Here is a 12,661-nt window from a genome sequence, read left to right on the forward strand (position 1 = left end):
TATGTATATCACAATAAACTATATATTGTTGGAAAGGTCTAAGCCTCTAGAATACATATATCAGCAGTGTTTTATAAAATAAATTATGTAGGGAGAGTAATTGATTCAATTTTAAAGAGAGTGCGCCTCAAAACATTTATATCCTGATAAATGTCACTGTCCCGCCAGAGGGACACCAACATTTACTTCAGTGTTTTGCATATGAATTCTTATCCAATCATGACAAACTATATATCATTTGAAAGCTCTAAGAGTGTAGATTTCATTTATTATCACTATTTTGGTAAAGGAATGACATAGTGAGAGCTATTTTCTAAAATGCCACTGGTATACAGGTGGGCCCACGTTGTTGTTTTATATTTGTAACACTAATACCCTGTTCCAAACCTAAACAATCATGACAAACTATATATCACTGGAAAGCTCTAAGAGTGTAGTTTTCATATTGCATCACCATTTTGGGAAAATAATGATGTAGTGAGAGTCAGTTTCTAAAATGTCAAGGGGCCACAGTTGGACTCAATTTGTTTTTGCATATGTATAGCACTAATACCCTGTTCTAAACCTAAACAATCTTGACAAACAAAAAATTCTAGGAAAGATCTAGGAGTGTAGTTTTCATATATAATTCCCATTATGGTAGAATTATGACGTAATAATAGTCAGTATCTAAAAAGTCAAGGGGACAAAGGTAGGCCTAATTTGTTTTTACGTATTTATAAGACTAAACCCCTACTCTAAACCTAAAAAATCATGACAAACTATATATCACTGGAAAGCTCTCAGAATGTAGTTTTCATATTTCAAAGTCATTTGATGATAGAAATAATGTAGTGACAGTTTTTAGTTACATGACCCCACCCCCCATAGGAATGCATATTAATTTTATATATTCATAATTCTAATATCATATTATAAATCTTCAAAAATATTGACAAACTATATATTGTTGGAAAGCTTTAAGAATGTAGTTTTCATATTTCAAAACATTTTTGCATTAATAATAATGCAGTGATAGTAATTGAATAATTTGTCACAAGTGTATGCTGCAAACCGTTGACACCTACTGGCCGTTGTTGGCAAAACCACTAAAAGTGTGACACACACCTCATTTTTTGTGATTTTAACTTGAAATTTGGATCAGAACTACTTGAGACTTATGGCTTCATGTTTGCATTATTACTTTTCTGAAACATTTAAATTTTTATAATTTTATTTATAAAACTAATATGTTATGGAATTATTTTTATTTATTAAAACAAATGTAAACTCCTATAACAATTGAAATATTAGGCCTCTAGACCAAAAAATGCCAGAGTTATATTAATTTGAAGATGTATATCACAATTTCACCCCCCCACTCCAAAGGTATTTGCGCCACTTAAGGGGTTAATATAGCTTTAAAACCAGGAAACATGCCTCTTAGACACAGGAAGCTAATGCATTCAATATGTATTTGATTGACAGTGTTTATCTCTGAGATCGATGTCCTCGCTAAGACGTACAGTAACAAGATAAAGAAATGTGATAAGGATATTAAAGATAAAACACATGGATCAATTTTATAGATCAGCATCTTAATGTGGGAGTTGAAACCTTGCTGTTCATGTGAAATATGCTACACCAGGGGTCTTAACACGGAGATGGGACCTCTGATACATATGATATGAAATTTAGTGATGCATTTTAATCCTAGCCTGTATTGACGTGTCTAATACTGTATTGTTTTTATTTAAATAGCTTACATAATAGTTTAAATTAATGTGGGTTGTGGCGAGACTTTGTTTGTGTGACATCACATTAACAAGAGAATCAAAACATTAAAAACGTGGATTTTTTTCATTGTAGGATGGTTGTGTTCACACGCTGCCAACACCTTGTAAAAGTGGATTTTGCATAATATGTGCCCTTTAATGCCTGAGCGAAAATAAACATTTAACTGTAGCTTACTGTACATACAGTATGTTTAAAACAGCTTACAGTTAAAGAGAATTGGTCTGTAAGCAAATTTGACTGGTGTAAGAAGAAATAAAAAAGACGAAAAGGGTGAATTGCCAGAAAACTGCCGTCTCGGAGTAAATTTAGCAGTGCCGTCTGTTTTTCTGCAGTACTGTGGAACTGTAACATCAGGAAATTGCTGATAAAGTTCAGAGAATATCATGACTCAGTGAAAATCCAGCCAACAATCCATAATGCTACTTTTATAAAACGGACCTTAGTTTAAAGGGACATAACCTTTAATTTGTCGTGCTTCATGTACCATCAGTGTTTGATGCCAGGTAAAGCTGACCGTGAGACTTAGAGCGTTGACAGATCATGCCAAATAATAAACACATCGACGCAGATAAACAATCTGTCCTTTATCACTCATACCCATATATATTCGCCCCTATCAGCACTGTCTTTATATCTTCACAATCATCTGGATCGCCTGTTAGATAAAAGAGGAAATTTGATGGGGTTTGCAAGATCGTCTGAGGACATCTGGAGCTTTCATCACAATAGCGCTTCATTTGTTACAAGCTGTCGTGATGACTCGTGCATAGGAAGACGAAAGCGGATGGGAGAACCATTCATGAAGAACATATCGGTCCTGAGGGCAGGAATGTAACATCTGTCATTAAACATGCTCCTGCACTCTTTCAATAAAAAAAGGGATGAAAAGGGAGTTCCTGATGTTCCGGTTCACTAGCTTATTTCTCCAGAGGCCGAGAAAAGGGAATCCCCACTGAAGAGAAGAGTTTTGCTTTCTGCCTGTGTTTATGGAGATGTTTTAGGCTAAACTAATAGCCTGTTAACTAATTCTGTGTTTTTTACAGGGCTGAAATGGTTCTTGGCAATATCATCAAGAAGAAAGGATGGAGGTAGAGATATTGATTTTCCTTTTCGAGGTTTTATAACGCGCTGATGAGCATTTGATTTGACCTGCCGTGTTTGTTCGTGATTCTCTTATTCTTGCATTATCTCAATAGGAGGAAGCTTGCTGTACCCTGCAGCTCCTGTTAGTTTGTAAATGACTAATATGGAGTTTTAACAGAAAGGGGACATCAGCTTTTATTCATCCTACTATTCACTGTACTGTGTGTGAGCACTGAGGCGAAACCTTCCCCTGGGGAAGATGGCTAATTTTGGCCTTGACTACTATACAGTACAGGAATGACTACAGTTTTAAATATGTGAAAAATCTTATCCTCCTGTGATTTTACCATAAATAATCTTCAACAAATGGCCTTAATTCAGATCCTTTTCTGGATAGAGTACAATTTACCATAAAAGGGAAAGGGATCTCAATTATGCTTTAAAGGTGCAGTATGTAACTTTTCAAATTATCTTTTGACAGAAATGCAATATAATATACATAACTATATTATCAGTGGTGTATAAAGACCTTACATAATTTAACTGTATTGTTTGTATTACCTTAGAATGAGTGATTTTTATCTACGTAAACTGCGGGTCCCCCTACATGGAAGTTGCCATTTTGAGGCACCGTGTTTCTACACACTGAAAAAAATGATTCATTGAATTTAATCAATTTTTTTAAGGTAAGTGGTTGCAATCAATTTATTTAAGCTACATTTAAACAAAAAAGATTAGTAACGTAAAATAAAATATAAAATTTTTTTTAAAATTTAGATAAAATAAATTGATTCCAACCACTTACCTTAAAAAAATTTATTAAATTCAATGAATCATTTTTTTCAGTGCAGTAGCCCTAAATGGACAAACTGCTATACAGTTTCGTCAATGTATTAACCTCGTTGCTTGACTAGCTATTCTTTACTGACGACATCTGTGGAGGCTATCGTAGCTTCTCTTTGTGCTTAGAAAGGGAGGGGTAAGCAATTAACTGAGCCATTGCACTAAAAAAAATGATTCATTGAATTTAATCAATTTTTTTAAGGAAAGTGGTTGCAATCAATTTATTTAAGCTATACATTTAAACAAAAGTTTTATATTTTATTTTACGTTACTAATCTTTTTTGTTTAAATGTAGCTTAAATAAATTGATTGCAACCACTTACCTTAAAAAAAATGGATTAAATTCAATGAATCATTTTTTTCAGTGTGGTTGCAATACGCACCATTAGATTTTGCAAAAAATTACACACTGCATCTTTAAAAATAAGTAATTTAAGATTATGTTAGTTACTTGCATGAAAGAAAAACTTCATAAGGTTAACACATTTAATTCGATAAAAAATAAATGAATCTATAACTAATTTATACAAAATTTAATAGATTGACAGCCCAGTTAAATAGATAGTAATTAAGTTTTAAAGGAAAACACCACAGTTTTTCAATAAAAAGATAGGCATGTATTAATTCATCTTTTTTCAATGCGTGCACTTAATCTTTGTACAGCGCGTCGTGAATGTGTTAGCATTTACCCCAGCCCCATTCATTCCTATGGCTCCAAACAGGAATGAACTTAGAAGCCACCAAACACTTCCATGTTTTACCTATTTAAAGAAGTATGGTGGCACCGAATAAAACGGATAAAAAATTAGGACTATATTGTATGGCGGAAGAGCACTTAGTTTGCAGCACTTCGACCCTCGCCGCACAGTAACATCATCAGTCCTGACCACTCCCCCTCTCGCTCCAACTTCCGTCCATATTACTGCGCCCAATGTCGAAGTGCTGCAATCTTAGTGTTCTTCCGCCATACAATATACACTCACCTAAAGGATAATTAGGAACACCTGTTCAATTTCTTATTAATGCAATGGTGTTATGGTGTGGGGGATGTTTTCTTGGCACACTTTAGGCCCCTTAGTGCCAATTGGGCATTGTTTAAATGCCACAGCCTACCTGAGCATTGTTTCTGACCATGCCCATCCCTTTATGACCACCATGTACCCATCCTCTGATGGCTGCTTCCAGCAGAATAATGCACCATGTCACAAAGCTCGAATCATTTCAAATTGGTTTCTTGAACATGACAATGAGTTCACTGTACTAAAATGGCCCCCACTGTCACCAGATCTCAACCAAATTGAGCATCTTTGGGATGTGGTGGAACGGGTGCTTCGTGCCCTGGATGTGCATCCCACAAATCTCCATCAACTGCAAGATGCTATCCTATCAATATGGGCCAACATTTCTAGAGAATGCTTTCAGCACCTTGTTGAATTAATGCCACGTAGAATTAAGGCAGTTCAAACACAGTATTAGTATGGTGTTCCTAATAATCCTTTAGGTGAGTGTAGTTCTAATTTTTTATCCGCTTAAAGAATCGCCACGTTTTATTTTGTGCCACCATACTTACTTGTGTAACTACTCATGTAACAGTCTTTAAATAGGAACAACATGCTAACACATCCACGACGTAGACAAAGATTAAATGCACAAACTGAAAAAAGATGGTGATGTATTAATTCGTCTAAGTTGAGGTAAGAACATAGTAAAATATTGAAAAACAGTGATGTTTTCCTTTAAAGATTGAATGTAAAATGTAATTTGTAAGTCACTTTGGATAAAAAGGTCTGCTAAATGAATAAGTTCAACAAGTTCGACTACCCATCATGGTTTCATAAGCATCATGGTACAGTAAATACAGTGTAATTTCCTGAATCCTAAACTCACAGTCTTGTTTACCCAACAGTCATTGTGAAGTCTAGCGTGTCCTTGCCTTTGTTCTGCTTTCAAACATTATATCTGTCATTGTATGTCATTCACAGGCGCTCCAGTTTGGTCATCACCACTAAAATATACTGGGGTGGAAAGTAAGTATGTGTGTGTGTTTGTTTTAGAAAAAGGTTAATAATGCTTCACTTCCCTGTTGTGAGAGAAACAGGGGAAGCCCGTTAATTATGCTCTTTTTCATAATACTGTGAGTAAAGTATGTTAATTTCTATGTGACAGTAATAAAGGACATCCTGGAGATAGACTCTCACTTCAGAGGAGCATCAGAGCTCTAATTGTTTCCTATTTGTGATCCAGGGTGAACACCCGTTGAGCTGCTCTTTCATTAAGAGCAAATTAAAGGCCACAGCAAAGGTCTGATGTGAGGTCCCAATCAAACATTAATAGGATTAAATAGCCACAGTCCTCGCAAACTGCTGGGTTTCTGATAGGATTTTCATTAAGGGCGATTTATAGTCGTGCGTAGGTTATACGGCGTAGGCTATCTGTAGCCTGTGCGTAGTTCTGCGTAGCCTGACGTGCACCTCGCAAAAATTTTAACAGCGCGTCAGTTCTACGCGGACCGCAAGCGCTGTGATTGGTCCACCAGAACGCCTCCTGTCAGGTAAAAAAACTGCGTCATAGGTATTTCCTTTGCGATGGTGAAAACAAAGATGAGCCAAGTTGGGGAGTGATTCAACTCAAACTGCAACGAAAGTCGCTGTTTATTTACTTCCATCATTGCTGGTCTTCTCAAATCATACACAACAAGTTGCTATTTCTTCGTTTGTGGGTTAACTTGCCAAGCTTCTTCTTCTCTGACGGTAGCGCTGCTACTGTGGTTACACGCGTGGGTACTGCCTACCAGCGGTTTGCGCGTGTGTTTGCACGTCGACGCGGAGGACGACGCAAAAGTATAAATGAAAACTGACGCGGAACCAATGCCGTCGCAGCTACGCCGTCGTAGCTACGCCGTAGGACCTATGCACAACTATAACAAGCCCTTTAGTTTACATAGAGTCAGAACTTACATTCAGTCTGATCTTACAGTCAGAAGCTGCTACACTGTAAAAAATACAGCATAAAGTTAAAACTACCCAGTCTCACGAAATTTTGTGATATAGTCATGTAACGTTTTGATTATTTTTTTGTGAATTTCCGCGGTTTTTGTGATCGTATCACGAATTTCTGTTTACGTGTCATGTATTGGTTACTCAACTGCTTTTTCCTATTTTCAAACCATTGTTGCTTCAGTTTAGGGTTAGATTTGGTGTTTGCGTTAGGATCATTTTAAGTATTGGTTTTAAATATAATCTGAATTATTGTTTTATATTTTCTGATTTTTAAACCATTGTCGCCTGGTGTTAGAGTTGGGTTTGGGCAAGGATGTCATTTTATGTAAATCTAACCCTAAACCGAAACGACAATGGAAAGAAAACAGCTGAGTAATTACAATTTAAACAGAAATTTGTGATACAATCTCAAAAAAACACGGAAAATTCGTTACAATATCACAAAAGAAGAATCAAAAAGTTATGTGACTATATCACGAAATTATGTGAGACTGGGCTGAGTTAAAACAACTTGAGTTTGCAAGTAAGGTTGTCAAAAGATTAAATGCAATTAATTGCATACAAAATAAAAGTTTGTTTTTGCATAATATATGTGTGTGCACTATGTGTAATTATTTTGGATAAATACATATGCATGTACATGGTAAAACAGCAAGTTTTGGCTTAAAAAAGTTGACATAACTTATAAATTCAACTTGAAATAGTTTAACCTTAATTTTTAAGTAAAGTAGGCAACATAAAATATATGTGTTGATTTGAAAAAAATTCTCAAATTATTTACAGTGTATGTATTTAAAAACATTTACATATATTTGTATTTATATAACATATATAATACCATATATATATATATAACATATATAATATTACATTTTAAGCTGTGTAAACTGACCATAACCATATAGACGGTTTCATCGGACGCACGTGCTGTGACGTGATACGCGTATGGTCCAAACTTTACTTCCGGTTTCGTTTTTTTAATGGTCTGACTAGTTGCTAAACTGAACAAATACCTCGTCGGAAATAACAAATGTTTTGGTTTCCAAGGTAATCTACGTGTTGTTTATTTGGCTTGTTATATAATTAAACAACGTTTAAAGTACTTTGTTGTTATTTATTCTTAGCGGAGTTCACAGTGTTGACCACGAAAACTTCTTATTTATGTTGTTACTGCTGAAACGGTCTATACACTGTAAAAAATACTTTGCTGCCTTAAAACTTTTTGTTAAATCAACTCAAATTTACAAGTCATGTCAACAGAGATGAGTTGTCACAACTTATAAAATATAGTTGAGAAAAGTCAACTTAATTTTATAAGTTATAACAACTCACCTGTAGTTATAACAACTCATCTCTAGTCAAGATAAATAATATTAAGTTGAAATGACTTGTAAATCCAGGTTGATTCAACAAAAGAATTTAGGGCAGCAAAGTATTTTTTACAGTGTACACTGTAAAAAATGATGTCACATCAACATATATTTTTAAGTTATTTTAACTTAACAAATTAAGTTAAACAATTTCAACTTGTTTTTATAGGTTATGTCAATTTATCACAAGTCAAAACTTAAAATAGTTGGTTGAATTTACTTGCAAGATAGGGCTGTCAAAAATTAATAAAAAAAGAATGTTATTTACGTTTATAAATAAATAATATACATAAATAATCATATACATACTTTTCTATCATATACATAATAATTACAAACAGTACACACACCAGGGGGCCCACAGGGGGGCCTCAGCAAATTTCCAAGGGGGCCTAAAGATGACTTAAAATTATAAAAAATTGGACAAAACATTAAAATAAGCAAAAATCAAGATGTTTCTTATTTTTTTGGACATTTTAGTAGTGAATATACATCTGTCTAGTCATTCCAAGCTCTAGTTAATTTTATTTGGAAAAAAATGAGTGGGGGGCCCTTTAAATATTGTTGTGGGCAACTAGGGGACCTTGAAGTGAAAAAGATTGGGAAGCACTGGTTTACAGTCTTTGTGTTGTGTTTCAGCAATACATTTCTAACATTTATAATGTGTTTAGAAACTATTATCAAGATTGACTTTACATAGACTTGAACTTTGTTTTTTATACATTCAGCACGCAGTAACAAAAATAAATGTCAGACCCTGCCACTGCAGTACTGCTGCAGACCCCGCTAAAAAAACCTGACTTTGTCTAATCAGTCTTAACTAGTGTACTGTAATTCTTGTTTTTCAGAGCAGAAACAGAAAGAGGCTTGTCACGAAAACACATAATAGAGGGTAAGGCACATCACAATAATACTCTCATAATGTTAGATTGAATATTTCAAGGTCATATACCTCTGTATTTACTATTCCTCAAATACGTAGGTTATTACTTATGCAAAATCATTAAAAACCTTGTTGCTGATTTTCCAGGTCTAAAAGCGTCACTGGAGAGACTACAGTTAGAGTATGTGGATGTAGTGTTTGCTAACAGACCCGATCCCAACACACCGATGGAAGGTATGTGTGCTTGCTGAAATACATTGCTGTTGTAGCCGACTCATGCTGTGTGTTTGCATCTTTGTGTATCAGCATTGCAATGGCTCACTTAACCAGCTTTAATCTGAAGCATGGGACTATATCAGACCAGCAACACATCTCAGCATCCATAAATAAATGTATATTCAACATTTTGAGATCTACAGGAGAAACCTGAATTATTTTAATCTTAGTAGGTGTAAAATTGGGCCTGGACAATTAATTTGTATACACAAGTTTGTGCACACATTTCAGTCCATTTAGTGCACATGCTCTAATTGCACATGAACTGATGGATTTTTGAAGGCAGTTATAAATTACAAAGGGATACATGACAAACTTGTACAAGATAATGGGTTGCTTTACTCAGAACATTAAGTATTGAATTGACTAAGTGTGTTTTAAGGATAATTCAAGTTTGCATCAAAGCAGTTGCATCCATTATGCAGTTAATATTTAAGTCAAGTCATCATTAATCCAAGGAAGAGTGCATGGTCTTGCATTTAAGTTTTTACAAAAGCATTACCTAGAGTAGTTTCATCCAGTTACGGGAGTAGTACTTTAAGAAATTAAGGAAGGCAATAGTGTTGCACGTTGGTTAAAAGATCTACATAACCAAACCGGCATGACTAAAAGATTTCACTGTAGGTCATTTCACAATGCCTATTCACAGCACTACTGACCAATGTGATTTTGTTATCTCATTTATCTGACATCTTGGTTGCTAATATTAACCTGTCCACATGAGAAGGGGATTTTGTGAAATTACTGCTGTGAAGATACCCTGCTTTGCAACCAGACTGATAGGTGGCTCAGCCTGAGATTGACGTTCTGAGGTTATGGCTCTGTAGACTTGTGCACATACCCCTGTGATTCGGATATTAAGCGTGTTTTCATTAAACAGGGAATCCTCACTGCTCCAGAATTACTGCTTCCTCCCAGAGATTTCAATCCATTTGTTGGCTTGTAAATCTCTTCACAGTCATTTGTTTGTTTGTTTATCACCAGGAGATCCATTTAACACTTCAAACTCAAGAACATTCATCATAGAAGGTACATGGTACCCTCAGTGAGAGTTTTGACCTCCTGTCTCCGATAGCATTTTATGGCTTTGATTTGTGAAAGTTTGCCCTTTTTCCTGGTGTGAGAAACCTGACTATGCCATAAAATGCTAAAGATTTCCAGGAATTCCTCTTAAATTTGATATGCCGTAGAATGATTCCTTTGACTGTCCTGTTCATCTTGGAGAAGGTCATTGCATCTTACTGACCCATGATTATTGTTTTGGGTTTTTCTTATGTTTGCCAGTTGCCATGCATCTTTGTTATCCATTTTCCATAGAAATGCACTTGCTGTGTTGATGCTGAGCAGATCCATTTATAAGGCTCTAGTTGATTTTTTTTTATCTGTTATTAAAGACAAATAAATACATCGCGTCATACTGTATATATTGTGAAGTCATATATTAAAGCGCCTTAACCAGCTTCAACTCATACAACGTATAAGAGCCTGTTTTTTGGATTTTAAGGTTATTTTTTGGAAGCAGTATATAAAGCATCCCTGCATGTGGAAATGTTTTTAATGAAAGGTTGTAGTCGTTCTTTTTTCTTTTGTTGCATGTGTTATGCTTTGTCTAGTTTAATATACTCTGTGTCTATTTCTTCATTGCAGTATTATTCAAACTTGTAAAAGACAAAAGCTAATCTGCAGAAACTAATTATAAACTTAACCTAGTTCAGACAATACTGTATGTTAGACCAGGCTGAAAAATTTGTCTAACTAGAATATACATTAAAGAAGTTTGTAAATATTGTCTTCTCCAACATGCAGTATATACAGCGGGGAATTTTGCACCTTGTTCTCTTTATGTGTTCAATACTTATTCCCTGTGTCATTTCACTTTATTTATTATGACTCAACTTGTATACTTAAATGTTCTGATTTCTTTTCTTAAATGTTCTGAGTTCCCCTTACTGATAAAAATGCTTATGTGTCAAATACTTATTTTCCCCACTGTATATAGTATTATTGTGTCATATTTTTATGTTTCTTTCTTATAATAGGGCAAGTAGACGCAAATTTAATTCTGGATAGAAGTTATAATAGCGTGTAGTAGGATTTAGGCTGGACCATGGAAAATTGCTCCTCTGTTAAATGTCAATGAAATGCAGCCTTGTGGGAATGTCATGCAGTCGCACACATTTATTTTCACCGCCGGAAAAACTCTTTGGGTTCAGTTATTACAAGGTGCATAACCTTCAAACAATTTTAATGCCTTGTCACTTTTGTGTAAAGAGTGTAAAATAAATGGCCTTTGTGTTTTAGCCTGTCTTAAATCTACTTCTTCTCCACTTCCATGGCTTTAATCTTACTGTATATTTGGTCTTGTTTTAACGTGTTCTTCTCTTTCACCCAACTGTATTTACCCTTCCGTGTGTAAATTACAAACTCTGTTAATGTTTGATTGGAAGAGACGGTTCGAGCGATGACCCATGTGATTAACCAGGGAATGGCCATGTATTGGGGGACTTCCCGCTGGAGCTCCATGGAGATTATGGTGGGTCTGGAATTAGTACAGTAAATTATTTCTCTCATGAAAACTAAAATAAATATTTTTTTTGGTGTTTATGATGGATAAATTGGCCATAATGTAATGTATAGAGGTATGTAAACACTGGTGTTTTTAAGTCATGCATTTGCCGTCATATTTGCAGTTATTGCATGCTGTGAGATTCTTCTGATGATAAGAAAACCCTCAATTTTTTTTTTAGGAGGCATACTCGGTGGCGAGGCAATTTAACCTCATCCCTCCAGTCTGTGAGCAGGCTGAATATCACATGTTTCAGCGAGAGAAGGTGGAAGTACAGTTGCCTGAACTCTTCCATAAGATAGGTATGTTTGTGTGCAACGTAAAACCAAATGTTGTCATTATTTAAAATTAGCATTTTGGGTAACTTAAAATTCTTAGTTAATTTAACTTATAAAATACATACATTACAAAACATAAACTTACAAATAAACATATAGACCTTTTGCGTGTTTGCAAACAGAGATAACGTTTTTTGTGGGCGGAGCCCAACTGGTGGCAGAAAGTGACAGCTCCGCAATAGGGTTGTGAAGTGTTTTAGCGTTAAACTTTGATTTTTATGGATCCGGTGTTCTGTTGAAGTCTGTTTCCCTTATATTTCTCTTAAGTCTAATGTTTCTTATAACGTTTTCACCAAGTTACGCTTATTTTTAAAATAAATTAAAAGTTTAAATGGCTTGGCTACTATTATGTGTGCATGTATGTAATGTATATGTATTGCTCTTTATTGGTAAATCAATTATTTTTACAGTATGATCGCTGACGTACTTATAAGAGCAATACTATCATGTATTCTGTATAATATTATTTATTCAATATTTCATCATTTCCTGTTTTCAATTTCTTCCTTATATGTATAGCCTACGTG

At 34.9% G+C, this 12,661-nt stretch overlaps 1 protein-coding gene across 8 annotated transcripts in view; it reads left to right on the top strand.

Annotated features, from left to right (window-relative positions):
* kcnab2b (potassium voltage-gated channel subfamily A regulatory beta subunit 2b) overlaps positions 1–12,661 on the top strand; it is a 69,721-nt gene that overhangs the window by 50,011 nt on the left and 7,049 nt on the right. For 5 of the 8 annotated variants that reach the window (XM_073875166.1, XM_073875167.1, XM_055187764.2 and 2 more), the window contains 7 exons: positions 2,820–2,864; positions 5,685–5,729; positions 8,920–8,963; positions 9,102–9,188; positions 10,215–10,259; positions 11,678–11,763; positions 11,978–12,098. In XM_073875166.1, coding sequence (XP_073731267.1) covers positions 2,820–2,864; positions 5,685–5,729; positions 8,920–8,963; positions 9,102–9,188; positions 10,215–10,259; positions 11,678–11,763; positions 11,978–12,098 — 473 coding nt within the window. The remainder of the gene's footprint in view (positions 1–2,819; positions 2,865–5,684; positions 5,730–8,919; positions 8,964–9,101; positions 9,189–10,214; positions 10,260–11,677; positions 11,764–11,977; positions 12,099–12,661) is intronic. The other 3 variants (XM_073875168.1, XM_055187759.2, XM_055187762.2) reach the window with 1 other exon arrangement.

The sequence above is a fragment of the Misgurnus anguillicaudatus genome, chromosome 13, assembly GCF_027580225.2.
Source record: "Misgurnus anguillicaudatus chromosome 13, ASM2758022v2, whole genome shotgun sequence".
In the NCBI taxonomy this organism is placed as follows: Eukaryota; Metazoa; Chordata; class Actinopteri; order Cypriniformes; family Cobitidae; genus Misgurnus; species Misgurnus anguillicaudatus.